The sequence below is a fragment of the Gossypium arboreum genome, chromosome 1 (genome assembly GCF_025698485.1).
Source record: "Gossypium arboreum isolate Shixiya-1 chromosome 1, ASM2569848v2, whole genome shotgun sequence".
Taxonomy (NCBI): Eukaryota; Viridiplantae; Streptophyta; class Magnoliopsida; order Malvales; family Malvaceae; genus Gossypium; species Gossypium arboreum.
The window spans coordinates 938,741-957,526 of NC_069070.1; the positions used below are offsets into that span (position 1 = coordinate 938,741).

At 33.5% G+C, this 18,786-nt stretch overlaps 1 protein-coding gene across 1 annotated transcript; it reads right to left on the reverse strand.

Moving 5' to 3' along the window:
• Nucleotides 1-12,062: 12,062 nt before the first annotated feature.
• On the reverse strand, nucleotides 12,063-15,343 carry LOC108481499 (protein SIEVE ELEMENT OCCLUSION B-like). Its single transcript, XM_017784625.2, has 7 exons — nucleotides 15,076-15,343; nucleotides 14,879-14,983; nucleotides 14,345-14,793; nucleotides 14,151-14,260; nucleotides 13,603-13,739; nucleotides 13,041-13,520; nucleotides 12,063-12,944 (listed from the first exon to the last, which is right to left on the reverse strand). Exons 1-7 carry the CDS (start codon nucleotides 15,298-15,300, stop codon nucleotides 12,330-12,332), a joined length of 2,121 nt encoding a protein of 706 aa, XP_017640114.1. The 5' UTR covers nucleotides 15,301-15,343; the 3' UTR covers nucleotides 12,063-12,329.
• Between the last annotated feature and the right edge of the window lie 3,443 nt (nucleotides 15,344-18,786).

An 18,786-nucleotide genomic window follows, 5' to 3' on the forward strand; every position in this document is an offset into this window, starting at 1 on the left:
CTCCGGCAGCTTTGCGTTCTAGAAGAGCCTAGATCGAACCAATGCCCTCAAATGTTGGGGCATTTAAATCCGGTTACTACTTCCCTTGACGGAAGCAAACAACAATCCCCACTTGGCATGCCAATGTGTTCACGGAAGACCAATTAGACAATCGATCCTTTCGGAATTCCAACTGTACGTCTAGCCACGCTAACTCAAACGACGTCTTTTTCGACTTAGTGTTGTCTTGACTTTGTGAGTTGACGAAGTCATACTCTTAATCCGGAGAAATAATAAATATCGAAAGTTGGGAGTTAAACAGCTCGGGTTCGTAACTCACGGGTTTTTGACGGGGTTAACACCGACTTAAAACTGAAAGGGGTTTAGTGTGGCATGAATTTAATCATGCTTGAAGGTTATGGAAATGATAGAAATTATATGAAAAAGGTAGTGGAAATGGATAGCAAAAATATTTGCAAAGAGAATTAGACAAATTTTGTAAAAAGAAGACAAAATAATCTAATGCTCAATTGAATTAAGAAAAAGAAAAACAAGGTGGATAATGGAATTCCAAAATGAAATAGGAATGTAAAGACAATTGATTAATGGATCATTTCCTAAGAACTAAAACCCCCTATTTATATAGATAGGGTTTACTAAAAATAGCTTAAGAAAATTAATATAAAATCTAAAATAATAATAATTAAAAATAAATAAAATTAAAATAAACTTAAAATAGAATTTCCTATTTTTGGCTTTTTACAAAGTCAAATTTATGACTAGTCCTTGGCTTGCTCCATCTTTTCGCTTTGGCCCATTCTAATAATTTTTTTCTAATTTGGCCCCTTTTCAGCTTGCTTTTGATCAATTGCATCCCTGACAAGAATTAAATCATAAAAACACTTAATTAGCAGGGTTCAGTTCATCAATAAACCAAATTAAGCACAAAAATATATGCAATTTGACATGTTTATCAAAATCCAATAGGGAAAAGAATCAAGGTTGATTTGAAAGACAATGTAAAGAGGGAAAGAAGTAATCACTTTCTATTTAATTCACGACTCTTTTCGAGATTTACGAGAGAGAAAATTAATTGGATTTTCCCATTAAAAAATTCACCTGTGGTATCAAAATAATATAAATAATGCCCTTCAATATTTTCTTAAAAACTTGGGAATAAGATCATCATAAAAACATCTGTTATAGTCGTGTGGATGCCTTTTTTAATTGATACATGTTCTTAAGCTCGTCAAATACATACACAACTTCTCAAACTCTCAAATCTATTTGCATCTAAGGCCTTTGTGAACAGATTAACTAACTGGTTTTGGGTGGATACATACTTTAATTCAATTGTCCCATTCTCCACCAATTCTCAAATAAAATTATGTCTAATGCCAATGGGTTTGGTTTTGGAATGTTGCACTGGATTCTTCGAAACATTGATGGCACTAGTATTGTTACAATAAGCTATAGTTACTAGTAGGACAATGCCAAAGTTTCTAACATTTGCCTCATCCATAAGAACTGAGCACAACAACTCCTTGTTGCAATGTATTCTGCTTCAGCAGTAGAAAGGGAGATGGAACTTTGTTTCTTATTACACCATGACATAAGATTACCTCCTACGTAAAAACATCCTCTTGGAGTGCTTTTCTGATCGTCCATATTCCCAACCCAATCAACATCATTGTATCCAACTAGGCACATCGAGTTATCTTTAGTAAACTAAATGTCAAGCTCTAGGGTTCCATAAACATACCTAGTGATTTTTTTAACACCTTTGACATGTGACTCTTTTGGATTGGCCTAGTATCGTGCACAAATACCCACACTAAAGCTCAAATCCAGTTGTGTTGCAATAAAATACAGTAGACTTCCAATTATGCTCTTGTAAATGGTCTGGGAAGTGGGCACTCCCTCAGTGTTAAAACACAGTTCATCATTATTAGATCATCGGTATGCCCCATGATGCAATGAAAATGATCCACAACCCCAGTCTTACTATCCAAATTGGGGTGAAGATTAGAACAAATATGAGGAGGACCCATCACTTGTTGCTCGTGTTAGTGCATTGGAGGATGGTATGTCTTTGTGCAAAATTTCCATGTCCTCTATGTCCAAACAGATGGAATAGTTATTGGAACTTGTCAAATGTTAATTTGAAGTGGACACTCCAAAAGAAGAGGTTAAGCATGATGTTCTCAACTCTAATGATGAAGGCTACTTTATTATTGTTAAGTATGAAAAGTTGAACATGGATGTTCAACAAGAGTTTGGAATTGGAGACCATAATGAAGACTTGAATGTGGAAGAAAGTGTCTCTAGTCCAATTGACATAGGATTAGGAGTAGGAGTTGATGTAGAATTAGATACTGAAGAGAAGCTTAAACCAAAACTGAGGTCACGACATGAGGATGTGAAGTCGCGACTACATGATATGATGTCACGATAAGAGAAACAAAGACAAAATCAAGGCATCCAAGTCAGTACGTCATGTTGTGAAGAGACAAGTTTGACGTTGCGACGAGCTACCTTGAAGTCGTGACAACACTAATTGAGGCTGCAATGAGCTCTGATGTACTAGCCTTGGTAATTAAAATCTAGATACAATGTCGCGATGAGTAGGATTTTAATGTCGTGACAGGGTGACAAATTTAAAACTCTATCATCCCGACGTTTGCATTTAAACAGTGTAAGGCCCAATTTTGGCCCGGGCCCTTGCAAACACAAAACAAACAAAAACCAAAGTGAAAAATACAGAAATAAAAACCCAATAAATATTATTAACAATCCATCAGTCCAAAATTACTACAATGGCCCATAGCCCATTTACAAATAAACCCAGACCCAAAGTTACAAGGCCCAAATGGCCCAAAAGACTTTAGAAACAGAAACCCTAGGGTTTCTCTCCCTTGCGCCGCAGCCTTCAGCTATCGTACAACCCAAATGCCGCTCGTGTCTCCACGTCAACAGGCCGTACGCCACCCTCACGCCTAGTGCCAGCGCCACGCTCCTGTACTTGCAAAAAAAAGACAAACAGAGCAGCAGCAAATGGGAAATAACGGAAGAATTGTATTTTTATTTTTTTGATTTTCTTTCTTTTCGGCTATAAAGCCAAGGTTTTTAATCTTTGTAACCGGTTACAAAAAACGCGATATACGCATACAAAAAAGGATACACAAAAAAGCAATCAAATAGCAGAGGTAATTTCTTTTTTCCTCCGAATCTCTTTAGCTTTCTATGCATTGTTTCGTTCTCTGTTTGGGTCATTCACCATTGTTATAAAAATATAGAAAGAACAGTGACAGAGGAGCCTTACCGTGCGAGCAGGCCATGGATTTCTCCTCCTTTCTTCGTCGAAATCGAAGTTGAGGAGGGATTTCGGGCTAAGATTCCTCCAGGCGCAAAGAACCCTACCTGGTGAAGATGAATCAGTATTGGAATGGGAGAGTTTAAGGCTGACGATTAGGGAGAGAGGCTAGGGTTCTTGATTCGGCTGAATATGGCCTGGATTGAGGCTTTTAAAGAATAAAAAACGGCGCCGTTTGGGCCCATTTCAATGGCTCCAAAACGGTTCTGTGTGATTGTGCCCGACCCGATCCGTCCCCTTTACCCCTGGGATCCACGTGTTTCTGCGGGGAGCGATAATTGCAACATAAGTCTTTCCTCTTTTGCGCTGTATTTCAATCAGCTATTTTGTATTTCTTTTGTTTTTTTTTAAATTCGCCCTGTAAATTTGCGCATGAGTGCAATTTAATCTGCGCCTAAACACTGCGTTTTGAGAGCTGGATTATTTCTAGTCTGAGTCCTTACGCATTTGTGCGCTTCGCACTTTGGTCCTCTTTTTGATTATTTTATTTATAAATTAGCCTATTCATTCTAATTGTATTTTAATTAGACCCCTTTGATTTGTATAATTCTTTTTTATTCCGCTTGATTTTTATCATGTTATTTTGAAATGTTTTTTGTATAATATATCCTTTAAATGTTCTTATATACTATTAAGTACATGTAGTTCATGATAAAGTTGGATTTTATTCTATATATCTTATTAATTCTATGTTACTTCACATATATTATTTCTTTTGAATCTATTTGCATATGTGTTAAAACCTTATGTATATAAAACTTATTTTATCATACTTTTTTTTGTTTTTTAAAAACCTTTCATATCTTTTTAATATTCTTTATTATATGTGTATGGTCTATTTTGATATTTCATTTAAAAAAACGTTTTGTACATTTTTTCTTTTTTTTCAATTATTATATCATATAATCATTTTGAAATTTTCTTCATGTAATTTTATGTTTAAAAGATTTATATAATATTTATTTTCATATATCAATATTTATATACACCTACACATGATTTATAGCGAATTACTTATTTAAATCCTCTTTTGAATATGTTCATATTTTTTAATTTTTACTTTTATATATTCTTTATTTCTTTTAAATCCAATCTTGATATTATATATTTTGTTTGTTTCAAATATTTTTCCTACATTATTATCCTTTTGTATATGCATTGTTTATATTAAGCTTTTTACTTCACGAATATTAATTATTGTGGATGAATAAATCTTGTTTCAAATTATTGTTGTACAATCACTAGTTTCATATTACATGGTTAGTAGTTCATATACATTCTTTTAAATATTTTTATATGGTTATACTCATATAATCTATTTATCTTAAAACTTTTTAACATGTACGTCATTGGTTTAAAATTTATATTGACATCCATTACCATATTTATGTATATTATATATAATCGATAAATTTTGGGTTTAAATCGTTTTGTATAGTTTTCTTTTCAAAATTCTTCTTATAATACTATTTTTGAAATTCATTTATATGTTAAAGTATATATATTATTTACTCTATATTTTTATTGTTTGATGTTCTAACTCAAATTTTTATGCGTATATACATATTCCTAGTTTCTATGAAATATTTCAATTCTAGCATATGTTAGCTTTTATGATCTATTTATTTTATATCATGCTATGTACATTATTGTGGCATATTATTGTGTGTATTATTTTGGTTATGTTGAATTGTTATATTATTATCTTCGCCATTGTATTATTATGTCAATTATTTCCCATGCATGATTGCAATCGGATTATATTTTTAGGTTAGTTATACTTAATTTTTAGTTCGTTAATTGATTGTATCTCATGTGCGTATTATCCCATATCATTGTTTTCACTTGGTTTATGAAATTCGGTTTTATAAGGTCCAAATCTTTAAGATTAATTTCGTTTTATTTCAAGTCGAATTAATGCGTTTTAAGCTAGTTTTATGATTATTACTTTAAAAATTCTTTAAAACGAAAGCGATGTCCGATATTTGGCAATCAACGAAATCATGCCTTAACGTCCTAGTTTGCAATTTCTCGTTTGCTCAAAATAATCGAATGTCCTTTAGAATTTCATTCATGTTTTCTAAAAACTCTTTAAAATGAAGAAAATGTTCGATGTTTGGCAATTCGGGGAATAGTGCCCTATCGTGCTGGGTTGCGATTTCTTATTTGTTCAAAATAATTGAATATTCTTTTAGAATTTCACTCATGTTCTCTAAATACTAAAATAAGGCAATGTCTAATGTCTAGATGTTGGAATTCCTAAGATTAAGGACAGAAAACTTACCTTATTACTAGGAGTTCCTTTGTAAATAGAAACTAATCTCAATCACTGATTCTTAGGAAGTTACTATTTTTTTGGGATTGTTTTCCTTGTTTGTGTGAATTCCTCTTTTTATAGGTGTAAACTAATTAGCAGAATTAATAATATTTTTTCCTAAGTTTCTTCATGGTATCAGAGCTTTAGGATCCATTCGATCCTGCTCATTCGTCTCTAATCTCCCTTCCTAAACATCCCTCCGGTTTAGTCCTCCTCCCATGGGTGACGTCAATGAAACTCTGTTTGAAACTTAGACTTCACAAATAACTCAGAATGTCAATCAGGGAATCACTCAAGGTGAACTTAATTCCTCCTTTATAATCACCAATAATCAGCTAGATGGGAAGAACTTCTTGCAATGGTCTCAATCGGTCCATAAGGTGATTCGTGGTCGTGGCAAATTAGGATACATCAATGGAGAAATTCCACGACCAACCACAGCTGACCCGACTTATGTCACTTGGGAACTCAACAATTCGATTGTAATGGCTTAGCTAATTAATTCGATGGAAGGCCATATAAGCCGCACCTATCTCTTTTTCAAAATTGCAAAAGACATGTGGGATGCAGTCAAAGAAAACTACTCGGATCTTGAAAACGCCTCCCAAGTATTTGAGATCAAGCTTAAGTTAAAGGATATCTGACAAGGGACACTCGAGGTAACTCACTACTACAACAATCTGAAAATTTTGTGGCAGGAACTAGATATGTACTATGAGGCAGATTGGGGTGAAGGCTTGGAACACACTAAGTTTATGACTCACCTCAACAAAGAACGTCTTTATGAGTTTCTAGCAGGACTTAACCGTGAGTTACATAAGGTCCGTGGCTGAATTCTGGGCAGATCACCTCTACCAACCATCGGTGAAGCATTTGTAGAAGTTAGAAGAAAAGAAAAGCACCGTCTTATCATGATGGGAGACTCAAAGGAACTTAAACATGTGACAACTCTTGGCAATCGGTCTACTGAGACCTCTGCCCTCATCTCCAGAGGTCCACAGCCACAAAAACCACATGCTGGAAATGATTCTGGATCAACTAGGCCATGGTGTAACCACTGCAACCGTGTTGGTCATACAAAGGAAAAGTGCTTCAAACTCCATGGCTATACTGAAAAAAAATAGAAGGATAATAAGACTGCCCTGTTATCCTCCACTGCTGCAGATGATGTTCTCGATGTTTGCCTAACCAAAACCCAACTTGAGACTCTCCATAAGATACTTGATACTTCCACTGCTCATGAATCTCTAGCCACCCAAGGTACTGCCCACAATATTGCCTTTGAATCAAATAATCAATCCTTTTGGATACTCGATTCGGGTGCCTCCGATCACATGACACGTAACTCCACTTTGTTTCACACCTACACCCCTTGTCATGATAAGTCTCGAATCCGCATAGCTGATGGTTCTTACTCACCTGTGGCTGGAGTAGGAGAAGTACAAATAACAGAGAATTTTTCCCTCGATAAAGTCCTACATGTCCCAAACTTGTCCTTCAATTTACTTTCAATCAGTAAACTTACTAAGGATGAAAACTTCTTGCTGAATTTTCTGCAATTGGTTGTGTGATATAGGAACAGAAATCGGGGAGGATGATTGGCACTACAAAAGTTGATGATGGACTATATGTTTGGAATAAAGACAGCACACAAGGAGGATTGGCTCTATCCACTTCAAAAGAGGACACGATTATGTTATGGCACCGTAGGTTAGGGCATCCAAACTTTTTGTATTTGAAGAAACATCTTCCGCTGTTATTTCGAAATAAAAGTATTAATTCCTTGAAGTGTGAAATTTTCCAATTATCCAAACATACCCGTGTGCCATACCCATTAAAACCATATATCCAGTCTCAACCATTTTCATTAATCCACAATGACCTATGGGGAGCCAGCCGAGTGAAAAATATTACAGGGGCTAAGTGGTTTATAACATTCATTGATGATCACACTAGGGTATGTTGGGTCTATCTCCTCAAAGAAAAATCTAAAACACCCAAAGTATTCCAAAATTTTCACTCAATGGTTCGAACCCAGTTCAACTCTACCATACATACTCTCCACACTGACAATGGAAGAGAATACTTTAACTCTGTCATAAGCCCATACCTTTCTGACCAAGGCATCATACACCAAAGCTTTTGTCCTGACACTCCTCAACAAAATGGGATCTCCGAGAGAAAAAATCGACATCTCCTTGCTGTAGCTTGAGCCATAATATTTACCGTGAATGTTCCAAAATACTTGTGGGGAGAGGCTGTCCTCACTGTCTACTATCTCATAAACTGAATGCCATCAAAGGTCCTTAATTTCCAAACACCTCTAAATACCCTTCTAAAGTCTTTTCCTCTATTTCGTGTTCCTAATCTTCCAGCCAAAATATTCGGTTGCAAAGTTTTTGTCCATAACCATCAACCAAATCAATCCAAACTTGATCCTCGAGCCCACACCTGCATCTTCATTGGATATTCCTCCACACAAAAAGGCTATAAGTGTTACTTACCAACCTTGCGCCGAATGTTTGTCTCTCGAGATGTTACTTTCTTTGAAAATGAACCATACTTTGCAGCATCTCATCTTCAGGGGGAGACTTTCAATGAAGATGAGACCCTTAATACTCTCCTCATTATACCTCATGACCCTACAACTACTATCACAAACAAACCTAACAACCAAGGTGCTATGGTAATCCCAGATTTAGAGACTGTTTCCCCTGTACAGCAAGAAATTAGCCCAATCCTTCCCAATAACAATACCACCACCGAAGTACAACAGCCCCCTGATCAAAGAAAACAGCAAAAATAGGTTCCCGAAATACAAGTTTACTCTTGACAGAATCGTTCTCCTGAAACTGATACAGCAGTGCCAATTGCATCATCAACAGAGGACTGTTCTGAAACAGAAGTCTCACCTCCGTCACCATCCATCTATCTTCCAATTGCAGTTCAAAAGGGCACAAGGAGCTGCACTCAACACCCTATTTCTCGGTTTGTATCCTATGAAAATTTATCTAAGTCTTACAAAGCTTTTGTGACTAATGTTGATTCTGTAAAAACTCCAAAAAAATAGAAGAGGCTCTTGAATCTGCTGAGTGGAGACAAGCTGTGATGGAAGAAATGAAGGCCCTCAAAAATAATGAAACATGGAAAGTTTCGGATCTACCTAAGGGAAAAAAATAGTAGGATGCAAATGGATCTTCACTACGAAATTTAAACCCGATGGCCGTATTGACCGATACAAGGCTCGACTTGTGGCTAAAGGCTTCACTCAAACTTATGGTCTTGACTACGACGAGATGTTTGCACCGATTGCCAAGCTAAACACCATTCGAGTCCTCCTATCTCTTGCTGCCAACCTTGATTGGCACTTGACTCAATTGGATGTAAAAAATACTTTCCTCAACGGAGAATTAAGTGAGGAAGTAAACATGGATTTCCTACCCGGGTTTGAAGAAAGCAAGGGCCAAGTGTGTAAGTTGAAGAAGTCTTTGTATGGGCTGAAACAATCTCCACGGGCGTGGTTCAGCCGATTTACAAAAGCTATGACCAGCAGAAATTACATTCAAGGGCAGGCAGACCACACCATGTTCTACAAGCACTCGGAAAAGGGAAAATGCTGCATCCTCATCGTTTATGTGGATGATATAATATTAACAGGAGATGACTCAAGCGAAATTGTGAGGTTGAAAGAATTCTTTGGTACAGAGTTCGAACTTAAAGACTTAGGGAATCTTAAATACTTTCTTAGTATGGAGGTAGCAAGGTCCCAAACAGGTATTTCCATCTCTCAAAGGAAATATGTTCTTGATCTACTGTCAGAAGTTGGTTTGATGGGCTGCAAACCAGCCGAAACTCCTATGGAATTTAACCTCAAATTGGGAACTAATGAGGATGGAGAAGAAATCGACAGGGGGAGATATCAACGACTAGTAGGAAGACTCATCTACCTATCTAACACCCGTCCAGACATAGCCTTCAGTGTAAGTGTTATCAGTCAGTACATGCATACCCCGAGGGAGAAACACGTGGAAGCTGCATATAGAATATTAAGGTATCTGAAAGGGACTCCTAGTAAAGGCCTGCATTTCAAGAAAACTGCCAACCAAAATGTGGAAGTCTACACTGATGCAGATCAAGGCGGGTTACATTAACGATAGACACTTTACAAGTGGCTATTGTAGTTATGTTTGGGGTAACCTCGTGACGTAGAGAAGCAAAAAATAGTCTGTTGTAGACCGTAGCAGTGCAGAGGCAGAGTATCGAGCACTATCTCATGGTATATGTGAAGGAGTTTGGACATAAAGGCTTATGGGGGAACTAAAAGTGCCTTACACCAGGCCTATGAAGATGTATTATGACAACCAGGCAACTGTGAGCATAGCACATAATCCTGTGCATCATGATCGCACCAAACATGTGGAAATAGATCGCCGCTTTATAAAAGAAAAAATACACTCAGGAGAAGTGTGCATCACCTACCTACCTACTAGACAACAAGTTTTAGACATATTAACTAAAAGTTTGAACAGAAACATGTTTGAAGAACTTATTGGCAAGCTAGGTTTGATAAACATCTACACTCCAGCTTGAGGGGGAGTGTTGGAATTCCTAAGATTAAGGACAGAAAACTTACTTTATTACTAGGAGTTCCCTTGTAAATAGAAACTAATCTCAGTCACTGATTCTTAGGAAGTTACTGTTTTTTTGGGATTGTTTTCCTTGTTTGTGTGAATTCCTCTCTTTATAGGTGTAAACTAATTAGCAGAATTAACAACAATTTTTTTCCTAAGTTTCTTCACTAGAAATTCGAGGAGTCGTGCCCTACTGTGCCGGGTTTTGTTTTTCTCGTTGGACTAAATAATTGGGCATCCTTTTGCGGTTTTCAACATATAAACTTAGACATTTCAAAAACATTTTTAAATCTTAGACATAAGGACAATATCTAATCGATTTGGTACCAATTTTGAGTGTAATGAAGGTGCTAATCCTTCCTCATACGTAACCGACTCCCGAACCCGTTTTCTCATATTTTCGTAAGAACAAAATTGTTGTTTTAGTAAAAAGAAATATTTTATTAAAATAACCAAATTTCTAGGTGATCCGATCACACCAAAACAAAAGATCGGTGGCGACTCCATGTTTTACTTTCAAAAAGTCGATTCCCTATTTTTTTCATTAAAATTAAAAAAATTAGAAAAATAGTTTCGACAAACAGTTTCTTAAGTATTATAAACTCTACTCCCACTATTTTTACTCTCCACATCATCAACATCTCTCCTTTTTCTATCTTTTTTATTTTTATTTTATTGTTTTATTTTTTACTTTTATATTATTTTTGTTTTATGCTATTTTCTGTAGTGTTTTATTTTGCTAGGGACTTTCCCGTTCATTTGGAGCACATGTTGACCTTGACGCCAGTGTGATACAAAGGTTTCGGCCTTTTTAGGGGAATTTTCTTGTTTCCACTTATGCTTCATTTATTTTACATTGAGGACAATGTATGCTTTAAGTGTATGTGTGGGGTACATAGATTTATAATTTTCTTGTTTTCTTTGTTTTGCTTGTTTATCTTTTGTTATATATATATATATATATATATATATATATATATATAAAATAATAATAATTTGTTTGTGTTTGAATTGTATGGTGCTTAGACTATGTTAATACTAAGATTATTGGTTGTGAATATTAAATTATGTATAGGTCTTTTTCAAGCATGTAAATTTTGTTTGATGTTAGGTAATTTGGTTCTTTTTAAGGCAGATTAGTTAGTTCACTTTATTAAATTGCATAATAGACTAGAGGTAATTACTTTTGTAAATATGTTTGATTTTGTGTCATATGATAGATAGGTTATATAGATGTTTGTAGATAGGCATTGCTTGAATTGATTATCATTCCTTTGTGTAATTATAAGTGTGAAAGAAATTGTGTTTTGCTGAATGCTTTGAGATGATCTAAGGCATTATTTGAATAGCTAGTGCTTAAATGGACCTACATTTATGCTATTCGTCCCTAGTTTTCCATGTTCAATCAATCCTCCACTAGCTCAACACAACCATATATAGATAGCATTTAGAAATGATACTGTGAATAAATGAAAATTATGAAAGAGAAATAAATTGCATGTATTACTATCCATAGTAAATACATTTTGTCAAATGGAACCATAGATGACTTATAAATTAATTTAATTTAATTTTTTGAATTATTATTGAATTTATTGTAATTAAATAATTGAATGAAAAGTGAAAACTAAATTAATTAGTCATCACAATTTTACCGAATGAAATGAATAAATTTATTCATATATTTTAAGTTTTGTTTAGTCTATTTTGAAAATGTTGAAATCTTAAAATAATAATCATAATAAAAATTCAAGCCATAAACTTGGGAAAAACTTTAGTTAGCAAAGTAGCCCTAAAATTAAAACACAAAATCACATAAAATTAGCTAACTAAAGCTCTTCAATAGCCGATGTGGGATAATAAAAGAGCCCTAAACATTATTAGAAATCTCACAAACATCACTCTATCGTAGACTCTAGATAAGACAATCATATATAACTCTAAACAAACATCAAACTATGATGATTGCTATTTTTATTTCTACTCTTTTATTTGATCCCTCAATAGCAATTTTTTGGCTTTGTTTAGATCACTCAACACAGCAGCGATACATGAAATACATCTCCATTGGACGTCCACACTCAGCACACTGCACCCTCTCCGGAATGCCGCCACTGTTTTCCGGTAGAATAAGGCGAGTGCAATGATGGTCATCGGTAATCCCTTCCAATTGTTTACGAAGTGCTGGGATAAACCCCATTTGCTTCGCAAGTTTTTCCCATTCATCAAAGCTCTCCATGCTGCTAATCACTTTATCTCCATTGGCTCTCACCATTTCATCTGAACCAGAGAAGAACACTGCCCATCCATTTTCACTACCGTCATATGCAAGCATCGTCATCACTTCTTGCTTTATAGCATCGTTTTCAACGGTCTTCCCATGTTGGGTTTTCGAGTACAACATGCTCTCTAATCGGTTCCAAAAGAACCACACATTGTCATCTTCCCAAGCGTGGCTAAGTTGCTTCTCTTTGATTAGACCAGTAATCTTTTTCACTCGTTCCTTTGCATTGTTTTTGCCAACATAAACCATTTCTAAGCCAATGTCGAGAGCCTTTGCAACCCCTTTTGTTGCGGTAGTGAAACTTTCGATCCATTCCATTTGCACACCACCATAAAAACATACCACTTTCTGTTGGCTCACCTGATTATATAAGAAACCATACAAAACCATGAATAAATAAAGCATATTAATTTATGTACATATGTATATTAAAGTTATGTGGAGATGTTCATGTACCCAAGTAGGTAAGTTTGGCTCAAGGCGATCAACGAGAAGCTCAAGGGTCCAAGCTTCAGCTTTCCAAAAACTTTCTTCTTTTTCACTGCTAAATGGAAAAGCTGAATTTCCCCATATCCACATCATGTTGAGTGCATTTGGGCATAAAACCTTTCCTTTTGGATCCAATGTCACCGCAATTGGTTTCTTAACGAAACCCCATACTTCCATTATGTATTTTATTACTGCCGGTTCAATGGCAAAAGGATGGTTCACTGTATACCATGGCATAATTGATTGTAAGCTCAAAAACTTTTGTTCATAACCATCATTCCAAGTTGATCTGTCCACAATTGGGAGCCATAGGATCTCATAGTTAAGCTCACATGATACCCTTTCACCTTTGTAAAGAGCCTCAAGAACTCGAATCTCCTCTTGGGAGATGTCAAGATCTGAAATGAGCAATAAAACATGCTTTCTTCTCAAGACATCATTAAGAACCTGCTAAATTTATAAGAAGTTAATATGCGGTCCAATCAATTTAAAAACATGGTTGAAACTTGGAACATGAAATTAAATCAACCTTGGTCTTGTCTGGATTCAAGAGATAATAAGTCTCTTCCTTGCGAAAGATTTTTAGGAGAATCTTCAAGTTGTCCATTTGAGGTGTTTCAATAGTACGCCTGAAGTCTTCAAAAGCTTCCATTAGCTTCTCCTCATCTGCATCTCATTATCATTATTAGTCATCTCTTTTTATGAATCTAAGGTAAAAGTATCATTAAGGTTCTTATAGTAAGAGTTAGATTGTATTTTATCCATTTTATTTATAAAATTAATAAATTAATTCTTATATGTTAAATTAAAGAGCAACATGATTCTTTCTGATAAAATTTTTATCATTTTTATTGTTAAAATTAGTATTGCCTTCATGTTGATATATAACAACCAATTTTAACAATAAAAATAAATGAAATTGGTAATATAATAACTAATTTACTCTTTGATGTAACCTATAAAAATTAATTTATTCACTTTTTTAATATTGGAGGAAAAATGCATTTAGACTCTCCCCGACACTTTTAGCATATATACATATGATTTATATTTCTGAGTTCTCTAGGATAGGCTCACCAATGCGCTGATAACAAAGATGTAATAGACCTTGAAGGTGTTCATGTATGCTACTAACTTTATGTGCTAAGCTTGATAGTTCCCATGCCTCAGAAGTCGATGTAATGAACCTGAACGAAACAAAAGATTTGATTATTGATAGATTTTGTCATCATATTGTGTCATTGAGAGCATGTAAGAAATTCATTACTTACTCGTGTCTCATCCCTACGAGACCCGTAATCTGTGCAGCACAAGCGACGACACTCCAAATGATCCAGTAGGTAGCAGTGGGGATATGAGCCATGGCGGTCGACAATGGTGGCACATCGATCGAAATAAACTCAGAAGGTAGCTCAGTGAACTCAACAATGCACTTGGTTACATCAATCATTGCATTGATGAGCTTGTTAAGTGCATCAAAGTGGCGTTTCAATGTTTGGGAATGCTCTAAAATGTCGGGTAACTGCTTGAGGAGAGCTACGGATTTTGCCAATGAGTTGGAAGTGCAAAGCTGAACGATCAGCCAAAATTCCCCAAAATTCACTGCGAAAGCAGCTAATGTTAGCACCACTTTTGCATCCCACGAATAGTTTGAAAGCATGTTGAGAATCCCCATTGTTGTTGCATGAGCATCCCCTCCTCCTGAACACTTGCATGATACCTACAAAACATCAAATGTTAGTATCGTCATTTTGCGGTCTCGGAAAAGATCGAGATTCCGAAAGAAAAAAGAAGAGCCGAATAACCTCGCAGCAGATTTTGTGTACGATATAAGCCAATGCATCAAGTGCACCATCAATGACATATGAGTTGGTCCGATCATCGAGAGCATCGATGTGTCCCGTTCCACCCTACAAGACAAAAAACAAATTACCATTGTCTTGAAATCTTTCTATTTTCATGAATATAAACATCATGAAATCATAAGGTTATCAAAATTTACATTCATAGCATGATCAATGTTGGGAATGATATGATGCAACACATTGTCAATGACTTGGAGAATTGTTTTAACATCAACAAAACGACCATCGGGGGCATGAGTCGACTGAATCAGCTTCGTCATCGCACCATCATCGGATGCGGCGAGCATCCGACGCTCATTCCTCACCAGTTGCTGGGATTTAGAAGACAGTGATGAGAGTGAGAGTGAGATAGGGGTAGCCATTGTTGAATATACAAAAGTATAACTATTTTTCGATGTTTGACGTGTGATGTGTTTGGTAAGCATTGTAGAGTTTAAATAATGATGGGAACATGCACCGGGGAAGGTGCTCTGTCTTGTTCTATTACCTGTCCTTGTCCTCTTTCCACATTGTAACTACTTTTAACTTTTATATATTACTAGAAATACTGCTTGTCTTTCTAATTATATATATTAATAATTACAATTTAAAAATATTTATAATTGCTTAAATACTTTATTATCGTACAATACATGAGTTTTAATTATTTAAAAATATTTTACAATTACTAAATTTCCCAATTTGAATATCTAAAATAAATAATAATTACAATTTATAGCAAATAGTACAAGAAAAGATGCTAAGTTTTTAACTTTTGCATTTACTTTAGATCATAGTAAATAATCAATAATTATTTTAATTGAACTCAAGGATTCATGTGTCACATTTAACCTTTGAATTTACTTTATTTAACTTTGCTTAGTAAAAGATAAATGATCTTAATTGAACTTAAGAATGGATGAAGGAGGTTGTTATTTTTATTTATTATTTTATGGATATATACAAGGCCAAATAATCGATATTGTCAATCTTTGGGAAACATAGGATCCCAAACAATGATCTTTTTTCTTTTTACCTCTTATTAAAAGTCAAGTTTTGAAATTGAAAACCATTTAAGGTAACCAAACAATCAACCACAACAATAATTGTGAGGGAAAAATTGCATAATATCAAATTTAATTTTTAATATTTATATTATTTTACCAATTTTACTTTTATTTTATTTTTAAGTTAATTTTGATATTTAATCTTTTAAAAATAATTAAATTGTTGTTATTTTTTAACGGAAATATTGACTAAAATGTTAAGGGTGCCTTTGGATTCACTGTGCTTGTACTACAGTGAAATCTTTTACATCATCGCTAAGTAATTAATCTCACCACTATTGTTGTTTTTAACCTAATCAGAGATAAATGAACCGCTCATAAAAACTAAGTCTAAATCTTTAAAACTGGTAGCCTCCATGGGAATTCAATGTAATTCATGCTATTTTTTTATTATTTTGTATGAACTCTTTATAATTTGTTCGTGTTTTTCAATTTTTATTTTAATATTTTCAAATTATTTGTTGACATAACATTTGAGACAGATAATGTCATGTCAAGATAAAATATATATAGACGACCAAGTGAGTTGTCACGTCAACATCATTAAAATTTTAATATTTTAATCAACATTTTCATTAAAAATAATTTAACTCATTTTAAAATATTAATAATTAAATTTAACTAAAAACCAAATTGATAAAAATTAAAAATATTAACACTTATAAGGTGCCCACTGCCCCATCACTAATATTTTCCTTTTAACAATTTGCACTAAAGAGTATTTAAAATTTTAATAGTCTTTTTATACAATACAAATGTGAATTCACTCGCCCACAAATGCATGGTGAAATTAGAGGGAGTAGGTAGAGGACTTCTACCTTTTAAATGAAAAATTATACTTTGATCTCTATTTAATCCTTTTAAAATTGATAATATCAAAAATTAATATAAAAAAATTATACTTTAACCTCATAAAAAATTATAATTCAATCTCAACCCATAAACTAATTTTCTAGATTTGTCCTTTCACACACACATACATTGCACACACATATTATCACACAAGTGAATCTATATATCGAATCCGTCTTGGGTATGGATGAACTTCGAGTTCACTTTACATAATTTTATATCCTGTTAAATTGGAATTTAATATTTTATACACATAAATTTAAATTTATATACATGGAAGCCTCTGCATTGACACATGTTCCTTATTCTTTATTCCTTCCACATTATAAGAAAATGGTAATATTTGAGTTTTGATCCTCTACTATATAAATGTGATGTTTCATCTTTATAATTTAATTTTAACATAATTTAATTTATATACTTTATTATTAGTTAGTCCAAATATTTAATATTGTTGACTACTTCAATTGAATTTTTTATGGATTTATTTTTAAAAATATTATTCTAATACAATATATATATATCTACATGAAGCTAGAATAGATGTTTTTAAGAAAAAACTCGACCTCAAGGTTTTAACTGAAATAATTAAAGGTATTAACTATTTTGATTAATTAATAAAATTATGTGAAAGAACTAAATTATATTAAAAGTATAGATACTAAATCTTAAATTTAAACATATTACGGGATCATAACCATAATTTGATGTAAAACAATTTATGCCTAACACAATATTTTTATTTAATTTAATAAAATTATTTTTAAAAAATATGATTTTCAATTTAATTTAATTTAATTGATATAATTGATTATATGTATACCCAAAGCAAAACAAGGATAGTAAAGGACACGTGGGTACACCCACCATGATGCTCTCCCTTTCTTTAACATTTAAAAAAAGTTAAATTTTAATTTTGCTCCCTCTATTATGTCTAAATTTGAGATATATTTTTATACTTAAATTTTTAACATAAATTGGTTATTATATTTTTACCGTTATTAATTAGTCCAAATACTTAATATGATAAACTTTTCTATTAAAATATTATGTGATTATATATAATTTGAATACTCTAATAATCTTAAAGACGGACACCTGGTTTCTCATTTTATATAGGGTTGCATTATTCTTTTGTCACATTATAATGTGATAGATAATTTCAATTTTGGCTCCTAAACTACTTGAAATTTAGTCTATATACTTTAATTTTTATATAATTGATCCTCTCGTTTATAATGGACATAATAAACTTATATTCTAATCTATGAAAAATTATAATTAAATTCCGGCCCTTGTTAAAAAGGTTTTCTAGATTCGCCCTTGATCTTGTTACACCATTAATGAAAATTAATGATTCAGTGATCAAAATGTAACAAATTGATAATGTTAATAACCATATTACAACTTTTTAAAATTTAGTAATCAACGATAATTTAAACTTTCTAAATTTATAGTTTACCTATTAATTATTTATAAATATCAACAAATTTTAAAATTCACACATAAACAGTACAGCTATCAATGCATTAAGTTGATGAAAGAAAAAAAAAAGTTAGAAGTCTATATTTGTACTTCTGTTTATTATGATCCTCCAAAAAGGTGCAGCAATAGAAGCTTTGTGCCAAATTATGCTTGGAAATTTTAGAAATAAATCCAACAGCACTGAAACCTGTATTTATTTTTTTTCACATGTAAATATGGTAAAGCATGGACTGTTTTTTTTCTTTTTCCTTGTAGGTACGTCTCAGTATCAAAATCATGAAAGGTCATCAATAAATAATATATCGACAAAACTCATTGTGTAACACGTTTCAATACCAACAATTAATGAGGATAAAATTTTGGAACTACCCATAAGTGGTTGAAAAAATTTGAAAGGAAATTTTTCTCGACTAAATTTGAATATTGGAGTCATTGTTGTTGGAAAAATTTTATTTGAATCCAGTC

Excerpts from the sequence above, each read along its gene's own strand:
- LOC108481499 (XM_017784625.2), bottom strand. The coding sequence starts at position 15,300 with ATGGCTACCCCTATCTCACTCTCACTCTCATCACTGTCTTCTAAATCC. Across the intron at positions 14,261-14,344 it reads CTCGTAGGGATGAGACACGA|GTTCATTACATCGACTTCTG; the intron begins GTAAGTAATGAA and ends TGTTTCGTTCAG. Across the intron at positions 13,521-13,602 it reads TGAATCCAGACAAGACCAAG|GTTCTTAATGATGTCTTGAG; the intron begins GTTGATTTAATT and ends TAAATTTAGCAG.